Raw genomic sequence first — 27,138 nt, forward strand, 5'->3', positions numbered from 1 at the left:
CAAACATTGTCAGAATATTTGAGTCTCGCAGTTTAACTCGAAGACATTTTCCTCAAATTTCTTTGCTAATTTAAAAATGTTTTGATCACAAAAGCCTTCGATTGTCCTGTTTCTTTATTATAAAAATGCGACTCGCGTTTTAGAGAGAAAGGTAAAATAACTCATCGGCAATGCCGAGTCTGAGCCTGTCGATCCCACAACACAACGAAATCAGCACAAAGTCTAAAAATGCGTTACAGTGTGAGAACTTTTCCGAAGAAGGAAAGCAACTATTTGAATTATGACGGCAATGGACAGTTTCATTTCCAGGGAAAGGTTTTCTTAGTTCAAAAACTTTTGGTTGAAAAAATACAGTATTTCTGTCTTTTCATTTTAACTAAGTGCAACACTATGAATGTCTATTATCTCCATATTTAAATACTATCGCGTCTCCCGGCTCTCAATAGCCAAGTTTCCATCCAAATTTTTGGGAAAATCAAGAAAATCGTCAAAAGAAAACGCGAAGGAATGCTTGTTTTCCATCCACGACGGTTATGCGATTATTATGAGCTGGTTCATCGAGATAGGCAGTAGGTGGCGCCAATCCTCCGCCAAGAAGAGGCTGCAAAAAGATGACGTAGTTACTAGAGCGCCAGTCAGACCTATACTGGTAAAAAATGTTGAAAACTGGATGTAAATATGACATTTCTGTTAGTTTCATGTATTAGTGTGAGAAAGGTCACATCGGATCTGTGCGTAACAACGAGGAGACCGTTTTAATCTGCCGCTGTGTTTCGTCTCTTCAGCGGACGTTGAAGTCACGCTTCATGTAAGCCAAGCGTGAATATTGTTTTGATATTTCAAGATTATTTTTTTGAATTTCCTGTATTTCCACTCTGTTTTTTTTTTCCCGAAATTGAAAACGCGCAAAAAACAACAGGTGGATCGGAACGCACAATGTGACAGACGACTCTTCGCTTTCCAGCGTGGCTTTTCAGAACAATAAACACTTCTGACGTCATTCGATGTAGTTCTGATGGATCTTAGAGCCAACTGCTGATGGCTGATTTGTGTCTTTAATCGGGATGATCAGATCGGTCATTACATCGGAATTAAGTTATCCGTCAAAACGCCTCTTGTGTCGAGCGAGTCGCTTGCCGTTAGCTGCTTTGAAGCTCGATAAACACGTTTACTTTATCATAATAATTACAACATATTTCATATTTACAACGTTTCGTATACATTGCAATTTCTCAATAGTTCTCTCTTAATATTATGAGATATTTCTTGTGATTATGAGATAATGAGTCAGTATTGTGAATAAAAGCTATTTTCTTTTTTTGGGGTGAATGCAAAGCGCTTCTATATTAACGGAACTGTTAGCTAATCATTTAGCATTCACTCCCTTCTCACATGTTTGTTTATTTAGATCCTCATTAGCAACAATGGTTGCTACTGTTGTCCAAATACTGTCTTTGCGATACCTCCATGAAAAAAAACAACACATCACATCTAACATCCATACACACCATAAGACCCAACAACACTAACGACAATAACAATCAAATAAATCAATGGATAGCGCGCCGTCTTTGGCTAATCCATCTCTTGTGCAAATAAATACAATCTTAACATTTGATTGAAGCTTGTTTCACAACTCTACGGTAACGTGTTCCATTCGCTCGAAATGGATTCAATGTTAAAGCTCCTTCATTAGACTTTGTGCTCTTTTCACAGAAACACGTGTGAGTGTTTGTTAACAGTGTGAGCGAGAGGCCTGAGCATTGAGTTGAAGCTAAAACTGGTGAATAAGCTGCAGCTCGTCTGTATACAAAAAAAACCTCAGTCGTCGTCACCGCGCAGAAGAACAAACTTCGGCACGCGTGACGCTAAATCGTTTGACTGGAACGCCGCGCTTTCCTTCGACCGCAGAGACGTTTTGATAACTCTTGTGAATGTGGAGACCAAACTAACAAAACAATCGGACCGTTTGCTGTGACGAAGCGGTTTGTCTCATGTCTTTGCTTTGATTTCCTTCCTCCGAGGCAGCAACTGGTCTCAGGTCAGTTTTATGAAAGTCAACAAGACTTGAGACTTGCTTTGGATCATTGATCTCTATTTCAGCTTTATTTATACATTTGTTAATTGTTTTATTCTATATTTCATGTTTTACTTTGGATCATTTTGGTGGTGCATTCAATGATGTCAGGAAATCTCAATCAGAAGGAAAACATGACTGAAGGGAATTCTGTGTTTTCTAATACATAAAAAATGTTTTTATCCAACTTTCAAAGCTCATGTGTCAGAGTTTAAGCTTTTTGGATGTATTTTTACTTTTCCAGACTTTGTTTCCAAACATCTCCGTACAAAATGAAAATCAATTGGAAAACTGTGTTCATTCACAGTAAACACAAAGTCTACGTTACTGTTTGTCAGCGCTACGTTATCGTGATCGTAACGTGGCAGTTTGAGTGCAGATTGATCCGTAAAATATGCGCTACAACATTCACTATTATATCGGTAACATCTACAATGAATGTAGACTTGATGTTGACTGTGATGGATCGCACAATTTAGCTGCATTTTAGCTTTAAAGCAGAGTCGGCAACATTTTGTGTTTTCTTTCCAAAATGTCAAAATTTTTGGATGGATACAATTTTCTCCACACATCCAACCACATCTTTGGGCTTTTCTACAAAAACGTGCAATTTCGGCGGCACTTAAACTTTGGAATAATAACAAATAACAAAACAAAATGGAGAGCATGCTGACATTAGCATTTAGCTCAGAGCACCGCCGTGTCCAAGTACAGCCTCAGAGCAGCTAGCACGGCTGTAGACTCTAAATAGACCTGATTTGCAGTAAATAAGCTAAAACATTGGTGTAAGAGGACGAATTTAAGTCCCAGTCAAACGGAAGTTAGAGCGTATTTAGCTTCTGTACTGTGACGTTTTCCCCAGGGAAACTAAATACTTATTACAAGAGCGATTTAAATCAAACCCTTGGCATTTGATTTGGCCATAAAAGAGTAGGTGCTTAGAATGTAGCGCGATATGGAGCTACAGACGACTGTGCCTCCAAACCAAGCCCCCAGGAGGAGCGTCGGGATTTGAAGCTGATTTATATTGTGGCCAAAGTGTGGATTAAGAAATTCAGAGTCTTTCTTGCGTTGCCATGAGGCCCAAAAAGACTTTTTACCCTAGACAGAAAGATAAGTCATGTGAATGAGAACGAGGCTGGGAGGCGGGGCTAAAGGAAACGCTACTGCGCTTTCTCTATCCACACAGCGATGCCGATAGACAATACACTCTGAAGTCAAACATTTTTTGGCTTCAAATTTCTTTTTTATATAATTCACATTTTTAACTATGTAAAAGACATAATATATATATACATATATACATATATGTATATATATGTATATATATTAAGTGTATGATGTACATTTTCAGTTCTACTTTTTTATTGTACAGAAAGAGAGAGAGAGAGAGAGAGAGAGAGAGAGACGGCATCCTGTGACAGCCGCAGGGAGAGGCCGTTTCCCATAATGCCTGTGGGCAAACGGAGGTCCTGTATGTCTGTGTGTGTGTGTGTACATATATATATATATGTGTGTGCGTGTCTTGGGTGGGGACAACAGCTCTGTGTTTATAATCTAAATATCTGTTCGCCACGAGTCACAAACACTGCGTCAAAACAACCGACCCGTTCTCCTCCCGACTCGTCACATACAGACGCTCGGTCGGGTCGCCCTGCGCGTCAAACGGCGTCGCTCCACTACAGTCGACCGCTCTAAACACGTGGTTAACGTTGTGAGTTCAGAACAAAACCACTTGGTTAGGGTAAAGAAAACCTTGTGGTTTGGGTTAAAATAAGTGTGCTTGTTTTGTGGTTTAAGTTACGTTACGTAAATAAACAACATCAATACGTCAACGTCGACCTGGTTTCAGACGGGACACGAACAGCGTTCTCCTGGGTGAAAGTGATGTGTTTGTTTGACCCCGTCCTCCTGTCACTGCAGACTTTGTTGCTCTTTATACATGAATTATTGAGGTGGCACGTTAAAATGCAAGCTGTCGTAAGTTGTAAAAAATTGTTTACAGGATATTCAACCTTTGTTTCTTTATAATGCATTTAATACAGAGGCGATGCAATAGCCATGAATATGAGATATGGCTTTACAGGTAATTAAAATCCCTCCTCGTCGTTGTGGAGGTTGGTTTGTGGCGTTTTGCCGGTTACACTTACAGTCTATGTGCAGATCTCCGAGTTACACTCGTCTTTTTGATTCTTCAGAGTTCATTTTGTTTGTACGCCCTCTGGTGTTTCACAGAATAATGTATAGAACCAACATGATACATATGATAATATATCTCTCTCAAAGGTGCTACTCTGCCTCTATGTGTACTTTGTAATTTAGAACATTTTGAATGCAGGACTTCTACTTGTAACAGAGTATTTCTGCAGAGAGGTATTGCTAATATTACTTGAGTAAAATATCTGAGTACTTCTTCCACTTGACTGAATTGTCAGCAGTCAAGTTGCATTGTGGGTAATGTAGGCGGATGGAGTACATTTTTTCAAAGAAAAAGAGTCATAGAAGTGCAATGCAACATTTCTTGAGCAAACTCTTTCATCACCTGTATTTGCTGATGAAGATCATGCGATGTGATCGAAAGCTCCACTATAGCTACTGAATGGACCTCGTGGTGCATCATGATGTTAACGTCGGCCCTCTCAACTCATTCTTGGGGGAAAAAAAGGCAAATAAAATTGTGTTTGATGATTTTATATTTGAGGTAAAAATAACAAAACCCTGTTGGTTATTTGTCAGAATCAGTTCTAGAATCAACCAAAGTGAGATCAGATCCAAATCAAGTTCAAGTGACAATCTGTCCAGAAGATGTTGAGATATCTTAAAGTGTCCGAGAGATGGACAGTCAGGTCCGATCAGATCAGATCAGATCATTTAGAGCTGCAGAAGACAACACACACACACACGCACTGTGTTTGAGAGCAGGGTGGGATGGGAGGGGTGGTGCGCTGGCGGGGTTGGTGGTCTATCGCAGTCACATTTGTTTCAGATTTCATAAACAAAGCGAGGCAGGCAGACTCACTGGGGCCTCAGTAAATCAGGCCCAGACGAGCGACCCGACCCGCTGGATTCCTCATACTCTGCTCTGCTGGGGAGGCCCAACACACACACACACACACACACACACACACACACACACACACACACACACACGGTCTCTGAATTTCCAGCCTTCTTTACGGTGATTACATGTTTTTTCTCGAGTGCATCTTCAACTCTACCCAACTTACGTTTTCTTCCAGTGAGTTAAATCAGAAACATGTAGTTTAGTTTGGACACTGGATGTGTGTGTGTGTGTTGGTTGATAGAAGACATGTGTCTGGTACGGACCGGCACTGGTGGAAGAAGTACTCATATATTTTACTTAAGAGGACCAGTGTGTAGGATTTAGGGAGATGTATTGGCAGAAATGGAATATAATATTCATAACTATGTCTTTTAGTGTATATTCACCTGGACCCAGAATCGTTTAGTTTTCGTTGGCTTAGAATGGGCCCTTCATGTCTACAAAGGGCGTGGGTCCTAGAGTTCGCCATGTTTCTACAGTAGCCCAAAACAGACAAATTTAACACCGGCTCTGGAGAGAACATTTTGCATCTTTAGGTTACCTGAGGGCCACCGTAGTTCTCGGACACGCTTGGAAATGGAGGGGTGAGCAGAGCGTCATTCGGTCTGCAACCTCACCGCTAGACGGCACTAAATCCTTCTCACTGGACCTTAAAGTAAAAGTAGCAATATCGCTCCCCAAAAAAAGTCTCTGTAGTTTTTATCAAACAAACAGGATGAATGAGAGCATTTGTTGGGGGCTATTTTCAGCAGCGTATTAATCCACATTTGATGCTCTAGTGAGTGTTTGTGGCAGCAGGACGGTGTGCGTTTACCTTTCCAGGCAGCTGGATTCTCGCGATGCCACGAGAATCGTGTGGCTCATTGATGTTTTAATAGGTTTTGTTTGGACAATGGCCGAGTAGAAGAAGGCATCTTTAAAAATAATCAACTCAAGACACTGAAGGCCTCCTCCTGGACACACGGAGGCGATGCGAAGGTCGGTGAGCTGGAGTGGCTCTGGTGCTTGAATCCCGTTATGATGGAGACCACAGTGAGCGGGAAACGGTCCCACATCAAAGGCAGCCGGCGTCTGGTTGTGCAACAGTGGTCCTCTAAAGCAGCAGGGCTCATCCTCCAGCAGACGCTCATAATGAGACACACATTGTGTGAAAAGACATGGACTGCTTCTCTTTAAACGTCTCTAATGTAAGACAACAGACATGAAGACACAGCCACAGCAGGACTCTATAAATCATTTGCTTTATTTAAATCAGCGGTTGGCAGTTGTGCTACAAACGAAACATAAAAAGAACGAGCAAAAAAAAAAAAGTTACTGTACTTGACGACCGTGTTTGTCGAGAGGAAATTATACATTTATATTCATATATGTGAGTCAAGTGCCTCCAATATACACATAAGACCTGAGACGGAAAACCACAAATACCAGCTTTTTACGTGGTCTCCGTTTCCTGACACCAGATTCTTATTAATATTACAAATAATGTTTCAGTAACCCACACAAAGCACCTTGTCCTGTGAGCCCAAACCCACCAATTCATCTTCGGTACGGCCGAGACCAGGAAGGAGCGGCAGGTGTGGTCACGAGGAAGAAGAAGAAACAACATACGTCCGTAAGATTCAGGATGAGAGGAAGTCAGTTTTCTAAATGTCCGACCAGATTAAACGTTTTAGACAAACATCCCAGAATGATCTCATCGGTTGAAGAATTGAAGTGTTCAGGACTCAACTTTACACACTTGGGTCCTGATTGCGACTGAGGCTCATGGGTAATGTAGTATTTACAGTCAATCAGCATTCAAAAGAGATGATTTTTAAGAAGCTAAAACGTGTCACCGGTGGCTGTGATGAAGCCTTTTATCTGGTAAATTATTCATGTGCAGTCAGTCGGTAGAAATACTCATGGAACAAGTTTAATAGTTGTTGGGTATTTCATTATTCTTAATGTCTGTTTTTATTTGAAATGTTTTAATCCTGGTTCCACCATGTCAAACACTTCGTAACTTTGTTCTGAAATGTGCCGCATAAATAATGTTTATTTATTTTACTTGTTTCCGAAAATACTGTGTGTTGGCTGAAGAAGTACAAAAGTATAAAAGCGCCGCACTGAAGGCGAAATAGCAGAAAATATTTGATCTCTAACGCACGGTTCACTTGAGAATAGCTGCTCTCCGCTGTGTGTCTAAATATACTTCTACCACATTTTTCTATAGCATCAATATTCTTTAAATCCGGTATCATCGGGCTTTATTCTCAGCAGCTGGTCTTTAAGCCCACTGAGGTTTCTCTGAACCAATGAGATTGCTCCAGACCGTTTGACTCTACTGTTCCCTCCCCTCCTTCAAGACCAACACATGGAACTATCTCCTATTGGACATCTCCTTCTTAAAAGAGGATATGCTTTATTTTAGTTGATCTATTATCTCCAACATGACAGGATAGGTGTTCAGATCCCACACCGGTAAGAAGTGAACCTCCGTCGTGGAACTGACAACCCGGATTTAACCCCGAAGTTACCCGGTTAACCCCAAATCCTGCTTCCTGGTACAGGCCCCAGAAACAAGAACGGCCTCTTCCATTACAGTCAATAAAGACTCATGTGAAATCTTAAGATGCTGCAGAATGTCTTCTTTCTACACTGTGAAGGTAAATATAAGATAAACTTGTGGAGCTGCTGCTGACAATTTGCTGATTTATTCGACTAATCTTTGCAGCTCCTCCATAGCTTCCACACGCTCGTTCACGGGTCACAAACATAACGTTTGTTTTGCTGAAACGTGTCGAAATGAACACAAAGGGAAGTTATGTCACGTTCAAATCGCAGCCCGTTTGTTGCACATTTGGTAAAATGGAGTTCTGCTCAGCGACTGAGCTCAGTGCTGCCCCCGGTGGCTGAAATCTAAATTACAGCAATGTCGGTATAAACCCCGATTGGAAGAGACCTTTCTCTGTCGGAGCAATACATTTTTTTTTCCCTTCTACCTTACAGGTCACGAAAAAGATTGTCCACCATCCAGTGAGTTCATACTTTTAATTTAACTTCCTGTGACAAATTGTAAGCAGCTCAGTGACGTCTGGGTGTAGCGATGCAGGACGTTGATATGTAGCATGACGGTCCTGCATCGCCCGTAAGGAATGACTCGATGCTTTGTGATCGTGAATGGAATGGAAGGCCTTCTCTCAGCGATGGTTTATTTGTCGGTGGTAAACAGGATACGGAGACAAATCAAACCCATTAAAAGCTTCAGCTGGTCCGTTTCCAAACACAAAACTCTGCTCACCACCACAAACCAAAACCTTCCAACGCTGCCATTCCAGAAGGAAGCGGGAAAACTAAAAGAGGTTTCCCACGTATTCATTTCGTCACATTGAAATCATGTGGAAAATATGAACTTCTGCGCTTAACAAGCAAGCAAGCGTACCGACAAAGACGAACGAGGTGCCGAGTTAAAAACCCGGCTGCCCGCCCTCCTGCACCTTCAGTACAGTGACTCATCCCCAAACATTAAACAGGAAATGTGAGCGGGGGAGGGGAGAATGTGATTTGACGATCGGTATGTTAAAAAGACACAGTATGCAATGATCTATTTGTTCGGATATCTAATCTCTGTAACGCTCCACACTGTGAGCATTATCTTTAATGCCGGCATCTGTTTTGACAGATTAGGTGGCACATTTTGTTGCATGGCGGGGGGGGGGGGGGACTCGCATCGCAAATAATAATTATCGTCGTAGTCTTCGACTTGAAAACAGCCAGGAGCTCAATGTGGCCCGGTGTGAGAGGCACACAAGCCTAAACACTCACAGATGTGCTGCTCCACAAAAGGACAGTTTGACGTTGAACAGTCTGTATTTTTAAAGCCATGGATTACGATTTCATCTTTAAAAAGGAAAACATTTTGGGAAATACACATTTTCTTTCATGGCAAGAGTCAGAAATAAGATCAATCTCATGTCTGTACAGTTAATGTAAAGCTCCAGCCAGCAGCTAGTTAGCTTAGCATAAAAACTGGACGCTTGCCTTCCTGTGTCTCTAAAGCTCACTGATGTTTTATCTTCTTTGTACGATAATTAAACAAACAAGATATCATAAAACTACTGAAATCACGTTAAGCTTATTATTATGAGCGCGCTGTAATAATTGGAGGCGACTCAGATGAGCGTATCAATATTTTGATCACCTCGTCTCTTCTCTCGTCTACCAACTAAAAAAAAAAAGGTAAAAAAGCCCCAAAAATAGTCCAGCACAGAACCCCCTAAAACTGGCAGAATTGTGTTACTTTGGAGAGAACCAGGCTAGCCGTTTCCCCCTGCTTACAGTCTTTATGCTAAGCTAAGCTAACGGACAGACTGGTGTCATTCTTGTCATCCAACTCTCACCAATAAAGCAAATATTTCCAAAAATGTTGCACTTTTCCTTTAAATGAAGTACTTAACGGCACTAACTCGTGCATCTCCAAACATAATTCTAATAATGACATTTTTGTGTCGCGGGCAAATATTCAAGATGTCTGGTAACGTCCCGTCCCTCGCCATGAGACTTCTTACCCAAAATCCTTCATCCCTCTTCCCCCCCCCCCCCCCCCTCTTTGCTTTTCAAAACGAGCGTGAATGGACGACACAGCGTGAGCATCCAGACACATCAAGGTAAGCGGTGCATGGATATCAGCTGAGGGGGTAAGATGGAGGGGGTGTGAGCGGGAAGTGTTTTTGTTTGTTTGCGTTTTATCTGACGGTGACTCCGAGCTTCTCCAGCACCCGCGTCCCTTTCTCCTGGTACTCCTCCCGCGTCATCCAGAAGTTGTCCTTGTCCTTCATGATGTCGGCCAGCACGGCGCCGCCCAGGAACACCATGTGTTTACGCCGAGGCGGGTCCTCTATCCGGATCTTGAATTTCTGAAGGCGGAGAGAAGAGCAGAGTGCGTCAACAGAGGAGAAGCGGAGACGACAACGTGTTGGAACCCCCTTAAAATACACGGATTGTCTCTTAATCACAGGTTGGAGGTTTTCCCAGAGCGTGCTTCCTCTTGAGGAACAACGACATGTTACATCTTCACCTCGTCATCACGAGACCACGACACAGAGACGTTTCTGAGGGATTAAAAACGTTAACTAGACTGTGGCTTCAGCTCCCCCTGGTGGCAAATACGAGCACTGCACAAGGAAGCTCTGGGGCAGAAGCAGTGGTTTACAGTGTATTTATATATTTACTACATTTCCGTCACTGATCAAGCTGATGAAGTGAGATTTTAAAATAAGCCGATAATCACAATACACCATTCTCTCCTACTGCGTATTAATCAACTGCACATAAGCTACTTTCATGAGTTATTATTAGCAGTAAATGCTAAAAACGGGGAAATCTTCATCTGCCATCTTCTTCACGAGCCACCAAATCTTAAGCTCACATCAATGTGATGGATAAAAAACATTCACATAACTGGATGCAGTTTGATTCAGAGCAAAGCTGATTTAGTGGGCAGCCTCGGATCTGTTGGCAACACTTGAATGATTTCCCTCGAGGCCTCGTGTTTTTCAGAGACCGGTACTCACCGATAGCTTGTCGACGTCTCCCTTCAGCACTCGCTCCAGGTACAGCTGCTTCAGTTCGCGCTCCAGGCGGGACGGCAGGCCGGGATACATGGTGGAGCCTCCGGACAGGACGATGTGCTTGTAGAACTCAGACCTGCATTTTGTGACAAACGGCATCCGATTTACTTGTACATGATGTGGTTTACACTGGATATAGAGCAACATAATGCATGTGTGTGCGTGTTCTCTAGCGCCACATAGTGGGTACAGATACTGGTGAAGTATTTGCAAAACAATTTTCAGCGTCACGCACTCCACGCGGGTAAAAAAAGTCGAACTCATGGGCGTGTTGTCAGACGGTCGCAGAAATTCTCGGCCGCGTAAGACTGTTGTTTTTCTTATTCTTCTGTCATCATCTGTGATAAATCTCTGGCACAGGAATGTCCTTTAATGAAGTTCTCTCTTCTCTTAAAAGACGATCTGTCCCCGCCAGCTCACCTGGTGTCGATATCTGCGGCGTGGATGGTGTTGAAGAGCAGCTCGGCCACGCCCACTCCCTCCACGTTGATGAGGTGGGGTTGAAACAAAGCCTCTGGGGCTTCGAACCTCTCACCTCCCACCTTGATCAGCCTGCCGTCTGGGAGCTGAGGACACAGCACAAAACCCCTGCCTTCAGAAATGCAACGACGTCTTAGTGCTGTAAAATACTCTAAACGTGACCTCGTCACCAGTGAAGGAACAGGTGAAGTTCAACAACACGACTGACCGTGTACGACTCCACCAGCACCGTTGTCTCCAGCGCCAGCTTCTGCTCCTGCTCGATGTTGTAACCCACGTAGCACAGCTTCTCCTTCATCATCCTCACCGTCTCAAAGTCCGCCGAATGGTTGAAGGCGTAACCTCGCAGCAGCAGCAGCTGGTGGACGGACGGGACGGATTTCATGCTTATGGTTATCGTGGAATACAACTACATCAATTCAACACATAAACAACTTGTTTCACATTTCTCAACAACAAATTGACTAAAGAGGCATTTGTAGTTTGTTTTCTGGCAATAGGACATGTAGGGTAACTGATTTAAAAAGATGGTTAAGACTATAACAGTTTGACATGTAGCTAAAATAAAAATATGAAATATTGTGACTGTTAACCATGTAATTAAATACATACCATGAGCATTAATCTGCTGTTGTTACAACTCCCTCTATTACTGGGAAACCCCACAGCGATACACATACTTTGTATCATATAGTGCATGCATGTGTAGCGTTAAAGGGAAACATTGAGACAGTCCGTCACTGTGTGGGGCTGCCGGTACCTTGATGAGGTAGCGCGTTATGTCCCTCCCTGCGATGTCAAGCCGTCGGGTCAGGTGGGGCAGCGAGAAGCCCTCGTACACCGGACAGATGTGAGTGACGCCGTCACCAGAGTCGACCACCACTCCGGTAAGCAGTCCTAAAACAAAAACATGCCAAACAGATGAGTATCGGCCAGTACTCGTGGTGTGCTTGTGCTTACTAGTAGGATACCTGAGACAAATAACAACTGCACGTTAGCATTGCTCTCCAGCGCCACCAGTGGTCAAACTATGTAGCGTCAGCCTAGTATTCAGCTCGTGGCTTTTTCGTAGCACACGCATGGATTGTTTCTCAGAAGCTTTAGTAGTTGAGCATTGATCACAAGTGTTACGGAGACAAACGAACCTTGAGCGTAGAGAGTGAGGACGGCCTGGATGGCGACATAAACTCCTGAGAACTGGTACGTTTCAAACATCACCTGGCAGGAGAAAAAACACAAAGTATCAGATAACTACTGAGGCGCAATATAGATTGATGTTTTTGCGTCTCGTGTGAGTGTTGGTCAACTGAGAACTTTCTTTGGTTGAGGTAAGCTCTTATCATACACCGCCCACCTCGATAATCTTTTCTCTGTTCTTGGTGGGGTTCATGGGCGGCTCGGTCAGAAGGATCTTGCAGTCGTGCGAGTCGATGTTGAGTTTCTCGGGGCCGAAGGTGTAGTCCCACAGGTGCTTCATGTCGTCCCAGTTCCTGACGATACCGTTCTCCATCGGGTAGTTCACCTCCAACATGGAGCGCAGCTCGCTGGCCTCGTCCCCCACCATCAGGTCCTATGAGAGGTCAAAGGTCAACAGTTCAGCGGACTGATGAACAAGCTTTGGACCAGCGGCTCTTTACCTGCAGCTTTTCTTCACTATTGCTGGCTGCTGTTCCTCTGGTACAGTGGATCACAGCCACAAGGTTTTCATTTGAGGAGCCGATTCATCGTGCAGGACGACCACCGCTGCAGACGGCTAAATCTTTGCCGAAAGTCTCATAGGCCAAACTGGTAGAAGAGATATCCGCACACCTAAATCTTTGCAGTTTTACACTTTATTTGAACTTTCCGTCACCAGAGCACGCAGGATTCAACGACGGGAGACTGCAGCCTTTAGGTACTGAATGAAGCACTGTTAGGCATACCAATGGAATGTGCGGATATCTCTTTTATGTCCTTTTATGATACATCCAAAGAAGTACTTGTAGTTCCAAGGAGTTCAACGTTACCTTGATTTCAATGTTGCCAACTTTGGCTGTGGAGCGGATGATTGGCCGGCCAACCAGCGCGGGGAAAATGTGTTCGGGGAAGTTGGAGCCTGCAAAGCCGCACTTGACAAACTAGGATGGGATTGAAAGGAAAAAAAGGCGGAAAAACACGCGTTATAATTATCAAATAACCCGGTAAATACAACACAACGGAAGAAACTCCTGTAGGGTTCAAGACATATGTAATAAGAGTAAGAATTGGTAGCTGCGAATCACAATGTGTACAGAAGATAACTTTGTCACAGTATCATTATTAAAAACACAATAAATGGCTGGAACTACACACTCATAAACAAACATTCCTTTAAAGCTTGAGAGCAATCTAATTATATTGTTTACAATGTTTTTGAACCGATTCATCTTTGCATGACTCCATCTTTTCCTCACAAACCAAACAACATTGCTCCCTGCAGTGTTTCTATTCTCCACTTATTAAAAACGTTCACATAATTATTAGTATTATTACTAAAATATAATATCAGAACAGACCAAATTGATAAAACATGTCATAAAAACTATTTCTTCGGTGCAGTGTTTCAGAATGACTATTCCTTCAACCGAAAAGAACTTTTGTTTTGAAGCATATACAGGAAGTGAAGTGGTGTCAGCAGTAGCTTTAGTACTGTACTCAAGTACAAATTCAAGGCACTTGAACTGAGTATTTCGATTTTATGCGACTTTAAACTTCTACTCCACTACAGCTCAGAGGCAGATGTTACTTTTCAGATTACAAGTTTTCATTCGCTTCCTGTCCAGCAAAAACCATGCATCTCCAGATGTGTTTATTTTTAATATTTTATATCTGTCATTTTTATCCAAAAACATAATATACAGCTGACAGGGAATATAATAACAGGCAATGAGTACTTTTACTTTTGACACTATAAGTATATTTAGCTGAGAATACTTCTAGTTGAGCAATGTTTTGATTATTTTTACTTGCAACTAACTATTTCCACAGCGTGGTATTTGTAGGTTTACTGCAGTAAAGGATCTGAATACTTCCTCGTCCAGCTGTGTGAATGTCCATTCAAACTGGTGAAACCTGCAGCAGATCTCTCAAGTTTCCTTACATGGAAGAAGAACTGCTTCCACTTCCGCGTTGGCCCAGTGGCGGACTTCCCGTTTACTGGGCGATTAAGTTGAATACATTTTTCCACATTTTTAAAAACTACTACTGACATATGGGACCATTTAAAGACATGCTTACAAGTGTACTTTTTAGTGTATGAGGGCGGGGCCGTTTTGGGCAGTGCTACTGAAGCTAAGCTAGTTAGCTTAGCCTAAGCTAACGGAAGGAATATTGTGATTCATCTTAATCTAACCTTAAGTATTTTTAGCAGGTGTCAGGTGGCTCTTCTTCAAACTCGGAATATTTAATCAATAAACAAATCGAATAACACGAAGCCAGCTAACGTGGCTAACGTTAGCTAGCTTCGCTACCACCACCGGTTCAAATATCTCATGAATTAAAGTCGTGGTTTGAAATCTTAAACCATGGTTACTGAACTATGTGTGTGTTTACTCGATGGGGTGTTTTTGATTGTGTTTGGTTTAACTGTGTAATAGCTAACTACTGCATCACATTACTAAAGTTACTAACTAAGCTAACTAAGCTAACTAAAAAGGCTAGCTAAACTAACCATTAGCTAAGTTACCCGAATCACCAAAATACGCTTTTTCAGAGACTTTATTGGCTATACGTTGATACTGATACAAAATTAAACCGTAGCAGTCAGCTGTAGCCCTGTTGCAGATGAATGAGCTGAATCCAGCTGACAGACACATTCCTCGCACAAACCCACCCAGACAAGCTAACGCGTTAGCCTGTTAGCTCCCCGTTACTTCCGGTTTCCAGTTCTCTCTCGTTTTCATATCAAACTGCACCGCGTGAAGGACCGAGAGCGACACGGAGTGAGACTTAACAGCACACCCACTGCTGAGTAAAACTTACCCCGGTTCCATTGTCACAAACCACGACTTTTCTCCCTTGACTGTCCATTTTGTGTTCCCTGAATCCAGCAAAAAGCAGCAGCCCCACTTCCTGTGCACTCTAACGTCAATTTGACCAATTGCCGGAAGCAACACACACTGTACAGTGTGACTCCTTCACAATAAAAGCGCAATCTATAAATCGAATCGTACTGGAAGAAGCATTAAGATCCTTTATTTTGTACTACTGTAATAACGCCACTTTGAAACTACTCCACTACAAGTAAAAGTCCTGCATTCATTATTAACAATACAATTTAAAATCTGCACAACTTTTCCACCAGATAAAATAACAGTTATTATATTATTATTATATTACATTAAATATATAAAAGGAAAGTACTTTTTTTAAAACCAGAGTCACACAGCAGTAGTGAAAATAAATATTTTATGGTACTTTAATTTTAGTGACCAGTGACTATTTTTGCAGTGGTCCATATTATTTGGACAAAGAAAATAGAAATACTCAAGTAAAGTACGAGTATACGTCGAATTTGTATGCTACTTAATTAGGCCGGCAGATAATAAGCCAGCAACATGAAGTTCTGATAAATATTTAAAATGGTAAAACTGTTCCGTAGAAATTTGTTGGAACCCCCTTTCTTCCCTAAACATTTGGTTTCAAATCTTCAACCTGCAACACTGACGTTTTGGCCACTTGGTGGTAGCGCAACCAGCTGTAAACACATAACATTGTTGTAGTGAATGTGTTAGCAAACAAGTTGCCTATTCACAAATTCAGCAAAAAAAGAACATCATTTGAAGTTGTGTTTTTGGCCACCTGTTGAATATACATTAAGTCCAATATTCAATATAAAGCAACCTGTTACACTAGTCATTCAAAATATATTCCAGCATATTGGCACTCTGCAGCATTGCACTACTGTATTTCTGTTTACAATTTACAGAAAGAGTCTGACTTATAGAGATTGTATGCTGTTGTTATATACACATATATATATATTTATATATATCTTCTTTCATGTACTTGTATGTATACAATAGCTAAGTGTTTATGTATTTAGTTGTATTTCTAGTTCTGTGTAAGTACAATGGGCCTCATTCACAAACAATGCCTACGCACAAATGCGCGATTCAACAATGTTTGTTTACCTGAATTCGTTCTTAATCTGAGAACAAATTTAGAGCCGCCTCAGACAATGCATACGCACAAATAATGAAGGCCCAGCTTGCTGACTTAAACACACACCTTTGAACTATATCCATCTTAAATCTAAATAATAATAATAACTACAAAATTCCTGGCATGTAAACTCATACCTGGTCAATAAAAGCTGATCCTGATTCTTACTTATTTTGGATCTCTGTACTTTATCATCCCACTCACAAGGAAATCACAATACTATAGTTTGAGAGAGATACAATGTATTAAATACCAAATAACAAAGGTTCACCAAAAATCAACAAACATGTTTATCATGCTATAATGGTTAAAAAGTTGGGCCTTGAAACTCAAACCTCCTGGACCAGAGTCTAAGGCCTTGATACTGATGAAGGGTTGATTGTCACTATAAGGTCTTTCTAAGCTTTAATTGTACGGGAGTGCAGCCTTGTTCTTAAACCATGACTTCTGAGAACAACAACTAAACAGGTAACCACTTCAGCTTGCTCAATGTGTCCCTGTTATTCAAAAAGCAATAAAAAGATATGCGTATTGTTTAATTTAACAGCACTTTTTGTAAACAATTTTACTATTTAATTGCTCTTTAATTATTGTGTATGGGTCAAAAGCACTTTTTTCATTTTACTGCCCTGATTAGAAAGCTAATTAAATTATTTGAAAATGAAGCTACTGTGCTATGAATAGTTCATGCCCCATATCTACAGAACATTATGCCGTGTAGGTTGGCTGTAGTGAAAAACATTAGCACAAATAAGCAAGAATTCTGCAATGGCTGTTTTTTAAACTGTCACTTTTGTTCTCAATGTGTAGATATGGCTACTGTCAGCTTCCTGAAGATCAGTTTCTGTGCTCCATCTGTCCGGATGTGTTCACTGATCCAGTCACCACATTATGAGGACACAACTTCCGCAAAGACCGCACCCATGAACACTGAGAAACTAATGACTAGTACAGATGTCCGATGTGTAAAATGATTTTCAACGCAAGCCCTGAGCTGCACATCAATACTTTGTTTTCTGTGATGGTTGCTCAGTTCAGACAGTCACGTCAACAGAAAGCCAGCAGCCCAGCTGTTGTTGCCAGGTACTGAAGAGCTCCGATATGGAAGAGAAAACAGATCGCTTGACAGCCCTCATTAGATATTAGAGAAATGTCTCACTTCCCATTTTTTGTGTTTTTGCCACAATGGTCATTTGTGAGTCACGGCAAAAGCCAAAATGTGTTTTTGTTAAAACACAAAGTAGTGGTTGTTTTAAAAAAAAGTAAAACTGACCAGAATTTTTCAAAACTGAGCTGAACTTTGGCCGATGACATGATTATTGCAGAGGGGATTATACAACCTTCAACAACAAAAAATCAGTTGTTGTAAATATGTAGTTCTATGGGCTGTTACAGAAAAATAAAATACATTCATATGTTGAAAAAGACATATGCCTGTGGTACATTGCTCCCTAAATTAAATTAAATGAATCATGTATTATATTATGTTTTAATCATGTACGAAGTAGGAGCTGAAACGGAAACCTTGACAATAGGCGGAGCAAAACTAGAGGAGAGCTTCAACGTCACATTCCTTAAATGAAACTGAAGGACTGCAGAGCTGCAAGGAAGGCGAGTCTTTCTGTCTAAAGAAAATATAAAGTTAATCAAGCTTTTCTCAATATTCTCTTTCCCACACTGGTGAGTAGATGTCAATAATTACTTCAGCTTTCCTTTGTTTCTTTACTCAGAAAGTAAAAACCTTTTTGTTTTATGCTAAGAATTTAGTTTTTCTATGAATAAAAAGTGCAATAATCATTCTTATATCAAAACATTAATAAGATAATGTACTTTTAATAGAGTCAGAGGTACGATAATGTAATTGTGATGGAATAAAACAAGCCGACTGGGAATAGAAACAGATAATGAGTGATGAGTATCTTGTAAATAAATCATAGTGTTACCATTTTTTTTGTATTAAATAAGAAGTGCTCTTGCAAGGAAGGAAAATAAGAATACTTGGTTTTTAAAATCTAAGATTGAGATGAGATATTATAGGTGATCTTTGTGGTACAGTAAGGTATGGGGAGACGAACAAATATTACATGGTGAAAATGATGTAACTGGGACAGTCTAATCTATAGGCGTAGTGACCCACCAGCTTCGAATTAGCCCCAATGTAGTGCACACATACAATAATAAAGGTTATCAAAGGATGGGTCATTGTGTAATGCTTTTTAATGGCCAGATTTATTTAACAATGTTTTTGTTAATAATTGTATGGTCTGAAGTTCTTCTTTACCCATTACTTTTGAGAACAACAAAACAAGTAACCGCTTCAGTTTGCTGTCTACATACCTTTTACTTCAAATGTAATAAAAAGGGGACAAGTATTGCTTGTTTTCCAGCTTTCCTTTCACTTCCTTTAGTAGGCTAATTAAAGCAGTTGATAAAGAAATTACTGTCCTATGATCATTTTATGCCCCACATTTCCAAAAACACTATGTGGATTTAGTGGGTTGTAGTGAAGAAAATAACGACATAAAAAAATAAATTCTGCAATTACGATGCTGTTTTTTTCACTTTTGTTCTCAATGTGTAGATATGGCTACAGTCAGCAGTCTGCTCACTGAAGATCAGCTTCTGTGCTCCATCTGTCTGGATGTGTTCACTGATCCAGTCACTGCATCATGCGGACACAACTTCTGCAAAATCTGCATCACTAAACACTGGGACACTACTGACCAATGCCAGTGTCCCATATGTGCAAAACTTTTCTGCATAAGACCTGTGTTAAGTGTCAACACTTTCATCTCTGAGATGGCTGCTCAGTTCAGACAGTCAGCTCAACAGAAAACCAGCAGCTCAGAGCAACACAAGTCCAAACCAGGAGAAGTTCCCTGTGACTTCTGCACTGGAACCAAACTGAAGGCCCTGAAGTCCTGCCTGGTGTGTCTGGCCTCCTACTGTGAGACTCACCTGGAGCCTCATCTGACAATGTCAGGCCTGAAAAGACATCAGCTGATCGACCCTGTGGAGAACCTGGAAGACAGGATGTGTACGAAGCACGATAAACCTCTGGAGCTGTTCTGTAAGACCGACCAGACATGTGTCTGCATGCTCTGCACCTATTCTGACCATAAGACGCACGAGTTTGTTCCTCTGAAAGAAGAATTTGAAGAAAGGAAGGTCGAGCTGGAGAAGACAGGGGTTAAAATTCAGCAGATGATCCAGAAGAGACGACTAATGATTCCAAAGATCAAACAGTCAGTCAACTTCAGCAACGAAAACGCAGACAGAGCGATAGCAGAAAGTGTTCGGGTCTTCACAATCCTGATGGAGTCTGTCGAGAGACGCATGAACGAGCTCATTGAGACAATTGAAGAGAAGCAGAGAACAACAGAGAAACAGGCGGAAGACTTTATCAAAGAGCTGGAAAAGGAAATCTTTGTGCTGACTGAGAGAAGTGCTGAGGTAGATCAGCTCTCATGTTCTGAAGACCACCTCCACCTCCTCCAAAGCATCCAGTCCCTTTACGATGTTCCACCCACCAAGGATTGGACAAAGGCCAGCATCCATCCATCAACACATGAGGGGACTGTGAGGAGAGCTGTGGTTCAGCTGGAGGAGACAATCGGTAAAGAGATGAAGAAGCTGGTTGAAGCTGAGCTGAAGAGGGTCCAGCAGTTTGCAGTGGACTTGACTCTTGATCCTGATACAGCTCATCCTGAACTCATCCTGTCTGCTGATGAAAAACAAGTGAATCATGGTGACGTGAAGAAAAATCTCCCAAACAACCCAGAGAGATTTTGCACTAGTCTTTGTGTCGTAGGAAAGCAGAGTTTCTCGTCAGGGAGATCTTACTATGAGATTCAGGTCAAAGGAAAGACTGAGTGGGATTTAGGAGTGGTCAGAGAGTCGATCAACAGGAAGGGACTCATCACACTGAGCCCTGAGGATGGTTACTGGACCATATGGTTGAGGAATGGAAATGAGTACAGAGCTCTTGATGAACTTGATGTACGTCTCTCTCTGAAGTCCCGGCCTCAGAAGGTGGGGGTGTTTGTGGATTATGAGGAGGGTCTGGTCTCCTTCTATGACGTAGATGCTGCAGCTCTTATCTACTCCTTCACTGGCTGCTCCTTCAATGGGAAACTCCTCCCATACTTCAATCCTGGACTGAATGATGATGATAAAAACTCCACCCCTATAATAATCTCTTGTGTCAATCACAAGTAAACGGATCACTTTATTGTCTCGAAAACGATTCTGTATTATACAAGGTAACAAACAAAGGTGTGGACTATTGTCACTGGACTCAAGTCATGAGTTTGATAATTTCATTTTCATTTGTGACGTGACTTTACTTGGAAATATGTTGATGGACTTCCCCTTCCCAACAAGAGGAAGATTCTTAGCCAAGAACACAAGAGAGAAGACATTCTCAGCTTACAATTATATTAGTGTCAACAATGAGGAAGATCTAAAACATCTAACTGTGGTTATTAACAGATGGATAATACTGTTCATATATGTATGTTCTGTATGGCTACTCATGAGTAATAATTAGTGTAAACCAGCTCCCGCTCTTTACAGCTTCATGCTCCAATAGTAATGTTGAGTGTTTTCCGAATAGAGTTTCTATTATCAACCTGTTTGAACCTTGACACTGTTTTTTTTATTCTGTGCTAAATTGGTATCTACTGCTGTACTGTATATAACAATTACTATGACCACATATTATCATTGATAGTTTTACTGTATGATTTACAGTATTTGAACACACTTAAGAATTACTCAGTTGCTGTTTAGGAGTTGAAACACAAAATTTAGGATCGCCAACTGGAAAGTCAAGACTTGATGCCCCCTGATGATGTATCCTGCTGACTTTAGTGATCATCTGACTTTCACCGAAGCGCCACCATGAGATTGACTTCTTAGTTATTGAGTGAAATATCTATTGGATGGTTTCATGATAATGGTAAACACATTTATGGTCCCCAGAGGATGAATTATAACAACTTTGATCTACTGAAATTCCATAGCGCCATCATCCGGTCAACCTTTTAATTTGTCCAATGCTTTGGTTTATGTCCAAATACCTTTTAGACTAAATCGAAATTCCCATCAGCCTCCGCTGGGAATTGTGTTTAGGGAAAAGCTAATGTTTGCTAACATGCTACATCAACAAGGGGAACAAGGTAAACTTCATATCCGACCAAAATATATGTAAATAAAATAGCATTATCCCTGTCTGTTAGCATGCTGATGTTAGCATTTAGCAGAGATCATCATGTAGTACAGCCTCACAGAGCTGCTATATGACTGAAGACCCTTAATAATGTTGTTATGGGATGTATCTCAAAAGTTGACCGCTTCGACAGTTAACAGTTGACAGTTTCCAAATATTCATACACTAATCTCTCCAGTCCTATCAGATACACCAGTGTGTCCAATGTTGCAAAAACATGTTGTACGTCATCTAGGTCTTGTGGAATCACATAGAATTTCTGATTTCTGCATCATCTGTCATCGTGAGACGAACATGATTTCATCAGTGCTTATTCACATCAAGTCTCATCAATTGCACAAAGGGAAGAGTGTTTGGTCTGCACTGTTCTCAGTGAGGTATGTCTAAAACATCTAAAAACCTATTTTAACCATTTTTATTCAATGTCATGATTTGAGAGAAAATCTAGAACAAGGCGGATTTCTTGTTGTTCATATTTGATAACATTTTATTTTAGTATTTTGTTTTTTATGTGATGTAACAAGATGTATACTTTATACTTATACAAAATAAACAACAAAGGAAAGACAAACATCTGACTGTGTTATTTTTAGCTTGACCTGTAAGTTTTATACATCTAATAAAAAAGATCTCCATAAAAAATCGGACTTATTCAGTTTTCATGACTATGTATACAATCTGATTTGACTAAGGACAAAAAAATATGTTTTTCTGGCTTCCCTGTTTAACATTGTCAGCCGGACGTAACTGTCCTGTGCTTCTCCAAGCCTGGGGAGAGAGGGGAAGGTTGAATGTGCTGCATGGGTTATGTCAGGAATATCAGGGCCCTGAAGGGAGTCAGATAGCAGTAGAAGTACACCTGGAGGTGCCTTAAAAAGCCCCTTATTACCTTGCCTTGATGCCAATCTGAATGAATCACATGTGCGACGTAAATCAAGAACTTCTCTGCAACTGTTCAAAGAAGTTGCATCACCAGAGTCATGTGTAAAGTAACATGTTTGGGACGCGGGTTATTTTATTTTGGGTTGACTTTACCAATCTGTAGAAAGTTGTCTGTACTGTAAACAACAATTTAAAACTATAACTATAGTTATAACTATTTGCATTTGATTTAATTCACTGCCTATCGGGAAAGTAGGTACTTTTCTGGCTCTGGCAGAAACAGGTTTTCCATTCTTAATGCCATCCACAGAGCTCTGATTGGCCTCAGAAGGGTAATTCCACTTTAAGGTTTCGACTAGGTGACTGGACTGGCATATGGTTATACCTGTTACAACGTTACAACTCAAAGAGAAATTGAAAGTGTGTCAGAGCGACAGCAGATTTGAGATAAGACAAAGTAAACGGAGAACAACAAGTTTATTTCAACAGCACAGTAAAGAATCTTGTTTAACACTGGTGAGTACAAATGACATTTACATTTCAATAAGCAGCATTAACAAAATCTTCAGCTATATATGTTGTTGTCTTTTCATACAAACACTTGTCAAATAGTTATGTCAAATCTGCGTCGGAAATACACGAGGGCAAAGGGCAAAACTGCCCCTGATATCACTAGGAGAGGGGCAAAAAATGCCCCCGAACTTTCTAAACGAATAAATAAATGGAGCGCTTCTTAATCAGACCTGTGACTGCGAGACTGCGGTCAACTCAGCAGACACTTACACGTTAGTGCACCTATATCCTGAAACTCATTCAAACGGCGCAGATCGGGAGCGAGCGAAGGACTTTGAAAGTTACCGGAAAGATTAACGTGAGACAACATCCGGTTTCGTCAGACGAACATCCGGTTTTCAGAATAAGATGCCAACAAAGTATACATATTGCATAATGGAAATTAGATTAAATTAATTATATTCACATTAAGTATAAAACATGCTACCTGCATCTCGTGAGTTAAAGGGAAAATACACCTAAATTGTGCGTAAAGTGTCTTTATTCTTTGATTTGAGGGTTGCTGGAAATGAATAATACCTGACTGAGTCAATTAAGATATTTTACTAAGTAAAAACTCTGAACTGAATTTGTACCTTCAAATGGCACATTTTTTAAGGTGCTATAAAAATGTTTTTCTCAAAAATTCCACACAATGACTAATGCATATGTTCAGGACAAAAAATGGGTAATATCACAATATTTAAGGTGCTATAAAAATATTTTTCTCAATAATTCCATACAATGACTGATGTATATGTAATCAAGGCATCGTTGACTTAATAATTGTTAATAGTTGTTTAAAAAATGTAATAATAACAATAAATAACCACAAAGAAATAAGAATAAAATTGAATATGATTGTCTGATTGTTTGTTTTTTGTTTAAAAAAATCTAAGAAAACACTTTGAATCTGTAGACTACTGCCTAATAGTGTTATTATTGGCATTTGATGACAATTACTCATATACTGTAAGCCTAAATAAGTATATTTATTATTTTGAACAAGTTTCAAAAAGTGCCCCCAATTTTTTGAAAATGCCCCTGGATTTCAGTCAGTGGGGGCAAAAATTGCCCCCAAAAAAATATGTAAATTTCCTACCCTGTGTCAAATAGTTGAGCTGCCATTGATCCTCAATTAAGGACTTAGCTCATCTATAAGCTTGTATAACGCTTGTTTGTTTGAGAAATAAATCACCTTCCTCAAAAATGTTTGTATTTGTTTATATATATATTTATATAAATGTGTTCATATTTTTTCTCACTTTAATTTGTGCTCCCAGTGTGTGGATACAGCATGGCAGCAGCCAATTATCTGTTATCTGAAGATCAGTTCCTGTGCTCCATCTGCCTGGATGTGTTCACTGATCCAGTCAGCACATCATGTGGACACAACTTCTGCAAAAGTTGCATCACTGAAAACTGGAATATCAATACACGCCGATACAAGTGTCCAATGTGTAAAAAGGTTTTCAAGACAAGACCTGAGCTGCACGTCAACACTTTCATCTCTGAGATGGTTGCTCAGTTCAGACAGTCAGCTCAACAGAAAACCAGCAGCTCAGAGCAACAAGAGTCCAAACCAGGAGAAGTTCCCTGTGACGTCTGCACTGGAACCAAACTGAAGGCCCTGAAGTCCTGCCTGGTGTGTCTGGCCTCCTACTGTGAGACTCACCTGGAGCCTCATCTGACAATGTCAGGCCTGAAAAGACATCAGCTGATCGACCCTGTGGAGAACCTGGAAGACAGGATGTGTACGAAGCACGATAAACCTCTGGAGCTGTTCTGTAAGACCGACCAGACATGTGTCTGCACGCTCTGCATCTGTTCAGACCATAAGACGCACGAGTTTGTTCCTCTGAAAGACGAATATGAAGAAAGGAAGGTCGAGCTGGAGGCTGAGATTCAGCAGATGATCCAGGAGAGACAGTTAAAGATTAAGAAGATCACGCAGTTGGTCATCATCAGCAACAAAAACGCAGACATAGAGAAAGCAGAAGGCCTTCGGGTTTTCACAACTCTGATGGAGTCTGTTGAGGGAGGCCTCTATGAGCTCATTGAGAGAATTGAAGAGAAGCAGAGAACGACAGAGAAACAGGCTGACAACTTTATCAAAGAGCTGGAACAGGAAATCTCTAAGCTGAAGAAGAAAAACATGGAGGTGAAGCAGCTCCCACTCTCTGAAGACCACCTCCATCTCCTCCAAAGCTTCCCATCTGTGAAAGCAATTCATTCCACCAAGGACTGGACAAAAGTCGGAGTCTGTCCACGATCATATGATGGGACCGTAGCGAGAGCTGTGGCTCAGCTGAAAGAGACCTTCAGTGAAGTGATGGAGAGGCTGCTTGAAGAAGAGCTAAAATGGGTCCAGCAGTTTGCAGTGGATGTGACTCTTGATCCTGACACAGCTCATCCTTATCTCATCCTGTCTGCTGATGAAAGACAAGTGAATCCTGGTAAAGCAAAGAAAAATCTCCCAGACAACCCAGAGAGATTTTCTCTCAATCCCTGTGTTTTAGGAAAGCAGAGTTTCTCTGCAGGCAGATTCTACTTTGAGGTTCAGGTTAATGGAAAGACTGCATGGGATTTAGGAGTGGCCAGAGAGTCGATCAACAGGATGCAAGACATCCCACTGAGTCCTGAGGATGGCTACTGGGCTATATGGTTGAGGAAAAGAACCAAGTACAAAGCTTTGAATGACCCTCCAGTCTCTCTCTTTTTTAAATTGAAACCCAAGACAGTGGGGGTGTTTGTGGATTATGAGGAGGGTCTGGTCTCCTTCTATGACGTAGATGCTGCAGCTCTTATCTACTGCTTCACTGGCTGCTCCTTCCATGAGAAACTCTACCCATACTTCAATCCGGGTCTGAATGATGATGATAAAAACTCTGCCCCACTGATCATCTCTCGTCATTCACATTGAGTAGACTAATCATTTCAGACTCCAGTCTGACTCGATTCAGGAATTTGATTACTTCAGATTCAATTTGACAAAATCAAAAAAAGATTTGTAAATAAACTCTGACTTTAACAATAGTTACTGAAAATTCCACTTGGATTCGAACGTGACAACTTGCAAGATTTTGATGGTCGCCAGAGGAGAAATTCTCATAATGAGTTTTTATTTTCATAACAGGATAATTCTACAGGCGTCAGAGTGTAAAATTACCTAAGAACAAGCTTATATCTTGTAACTGCTCTAGAGTTTGGGGTTTATGTTGGATACTGATGTGTCTCAACTATTATATATCTATTATTATGTATGACTTGACTGCAAACTAGTGCAACATGTTGAGTCCAAAATGATTAATTAGCTCTCCAACCCTGCTGGACCCACTATTGTTACAAATATTAAGCATGTTGTGGTGCCAAACCTAAAAAAAAGTATTTACTGTGTATGTGTAATTATTTTCAGGGTAAAAATTGTTTTTTTTCTAGTGTAAAATCTATTTAGGGGGAATTCATGAAAAATCTTTTAGATTGCATCTTCTTTTTCTAATTAATCAACCAGCTAACCTAAACTTTTCAAATGGGGCAAGTATTTGTTTAAGTTTGATGTTGCTTATTCAATTTCACCATACAACATTTGTCTTAGATCGGTATTTGAAGCTTTGGATTATCAATTAGATTACAAAGGAGCCTTAATACTGTGCAGTTAAACTAAAGTGGATATCATAGAGGGATGGGGTGGTTTAGAATTTGTTGTTATATGTACTTAACTTTCTTTGATATCCATAAAGGTTGCTTCTTTGGGTTAGGTCATTGTTTATATATTATTTATATATAATGTGTAAGGAATAAGAAAAGCCCCAAAGCTGAGTTTGTATTTATTTTATCAAGATTTGTAACCATTTATATCTATAATAAAGAAAATTGTACCATATTATTGAGTTTTCATGACTTTGGTTGAAATCTACTCTTCCACAGAACCGTACGCAGCACCCCCACGCAAAAGGCCAAACTCTAGTGTGCCTCCTGATGTGAGAAAGGATGGCATTGATCACTTCCCAACATGGGAAACCAGACAGAGATGCAAGCAATGCACAGCCAATCACTTCTCCCA

At 40.7% G+C, this 27,138-nt stretch overlaps 3 protein-coding genes across 3 annotated transcripts; 2 read left to right on the forward strand and 1 right to left on the reverse strand.

Moving 5' to 3' along the window:
* Positions 1-6,365: 6,365 nt before the first annotated feature.
* On the reverse strand, positions 6,366-15,328 carry LOC142949862 (actin-related protein 2-B). The gene is made up of 9 exons (XM_076091711.1): positions 15,230-15,328; positions 13,237-13,347; positions 12,585-12,800; positions 12,376-12,448; positions 11,991-12,127; positions 11,439-11,588; positions 11,171-11,316; positions 10,694-10,826; positions 6,366-10,036 (listed from the first exon to the last, which is right to left on the reverse strand). The coding sequence occupies exons 1-9, from the start codon at positions 15,275-15,277 to the stop codon at positions 9,866-9,868; spliced, it is 1,185 nt and encodes a 394-aa protein (XP_075947826.1). The 5' UTR covers positions 15,278-15,328; the 3' UTR covers positions 6,366-9,865.
* A 2,675-nt stretch (positions 15,329-18,003) lies between these two features.
* Positions 18,004-26,958, forward strand: LOC142949864 (E3 ubiquitin-protein ligase TRIM39-like). The gene is made up of 2 exons (XM_076091714.1): positions 18,004-18,091; positions 24,359-26,958. Exon 2 carries the CDS (start codon positions 24,373-24,375, stop codon positions 25,996-25,998), a length of 1,626 nt encoding a protein of 541 aa, XP_075947829.1. The 5' UTR covers positions 18,004-18,091; positions 24,359-24,372; the 3' UTR covers positions 25,999-26,958.
* LOC142949863 (E3 ubiquitin-protein ligase TRIM21-like) lies at positions 18,102-22,212 on the forward strand. Its single transcript, XM_076091712.1, has one exon. The coding sequence runs from the start codon at positions 18,995-18,997 to the stop codon at positions 20,627-20,629; it is 1,635 nt and encodes a 544-aa protein (XP_075947827.1). The 5' UTR covers positions 18,102-18,994; the 3' UTR covers positions 20,630-22,212.
* Positions 26,959-27,138: the final 180 nt, after the last annotated feature.

Source organism: Anarhichas minor, unplaced genomic scaffold (assembly GCF_050575085.1).
Source record: "Anarhichas minor isolate MPS153535 unplaced genomic scaffold, ASM5057508v1 ptg000014l, whole genome shotgun sequence".
NCBI classification, from domain to species: Eukaryota; Metazoa; Chordata; class Actinopteri; order Perciformes; family Anarhichadidae; genus Anarhichas; species Anarhichas minor.

What these genes read in the sequence shown, in the direction of transcription:
- LOC142949862 (XM_076091711.1), bottom strand. Translation starts at nt 15,277, where the DNA reads ATGGACAGTCAAGGGAGAAAAGTCGTGGTTTGTGACAATGGAACCGGG. An exon ending in ACAGAGAAAAGATTATCGAG is followed by an intron (nt 12,449 to 12,584) that starts GTGGGCGGTGTA and finishes TTCTCCTGCCAG; the next exon opens with GTGATGTTTGAAACGTACCA. An exon ending in CCTCACTCTCTACGCTCAAG is followed by an intron (nt 12,128 to 12,375) that starts GTTCGTTTGTCT and finishes TTTTTGTTTTAG; the next exon opens with GACTGCTTACCGGAGTGGTG.
- LOC142949863 (XM_076091712.1), top strand. Translation starts at nt 18,995, where the DNA reads ATGGCTACAGTCAGCAGTCTGCTCACTGAAGATCAGCTTCTGTGCTCC.
- LOC142949864 (XM_076091714.1), top strand. Translation starts at nt 24,373, where the DNA reads ATGGCAGCAGCCAATTATCTGTTATCTGAAGATCAGTTCCTGTGCTCC.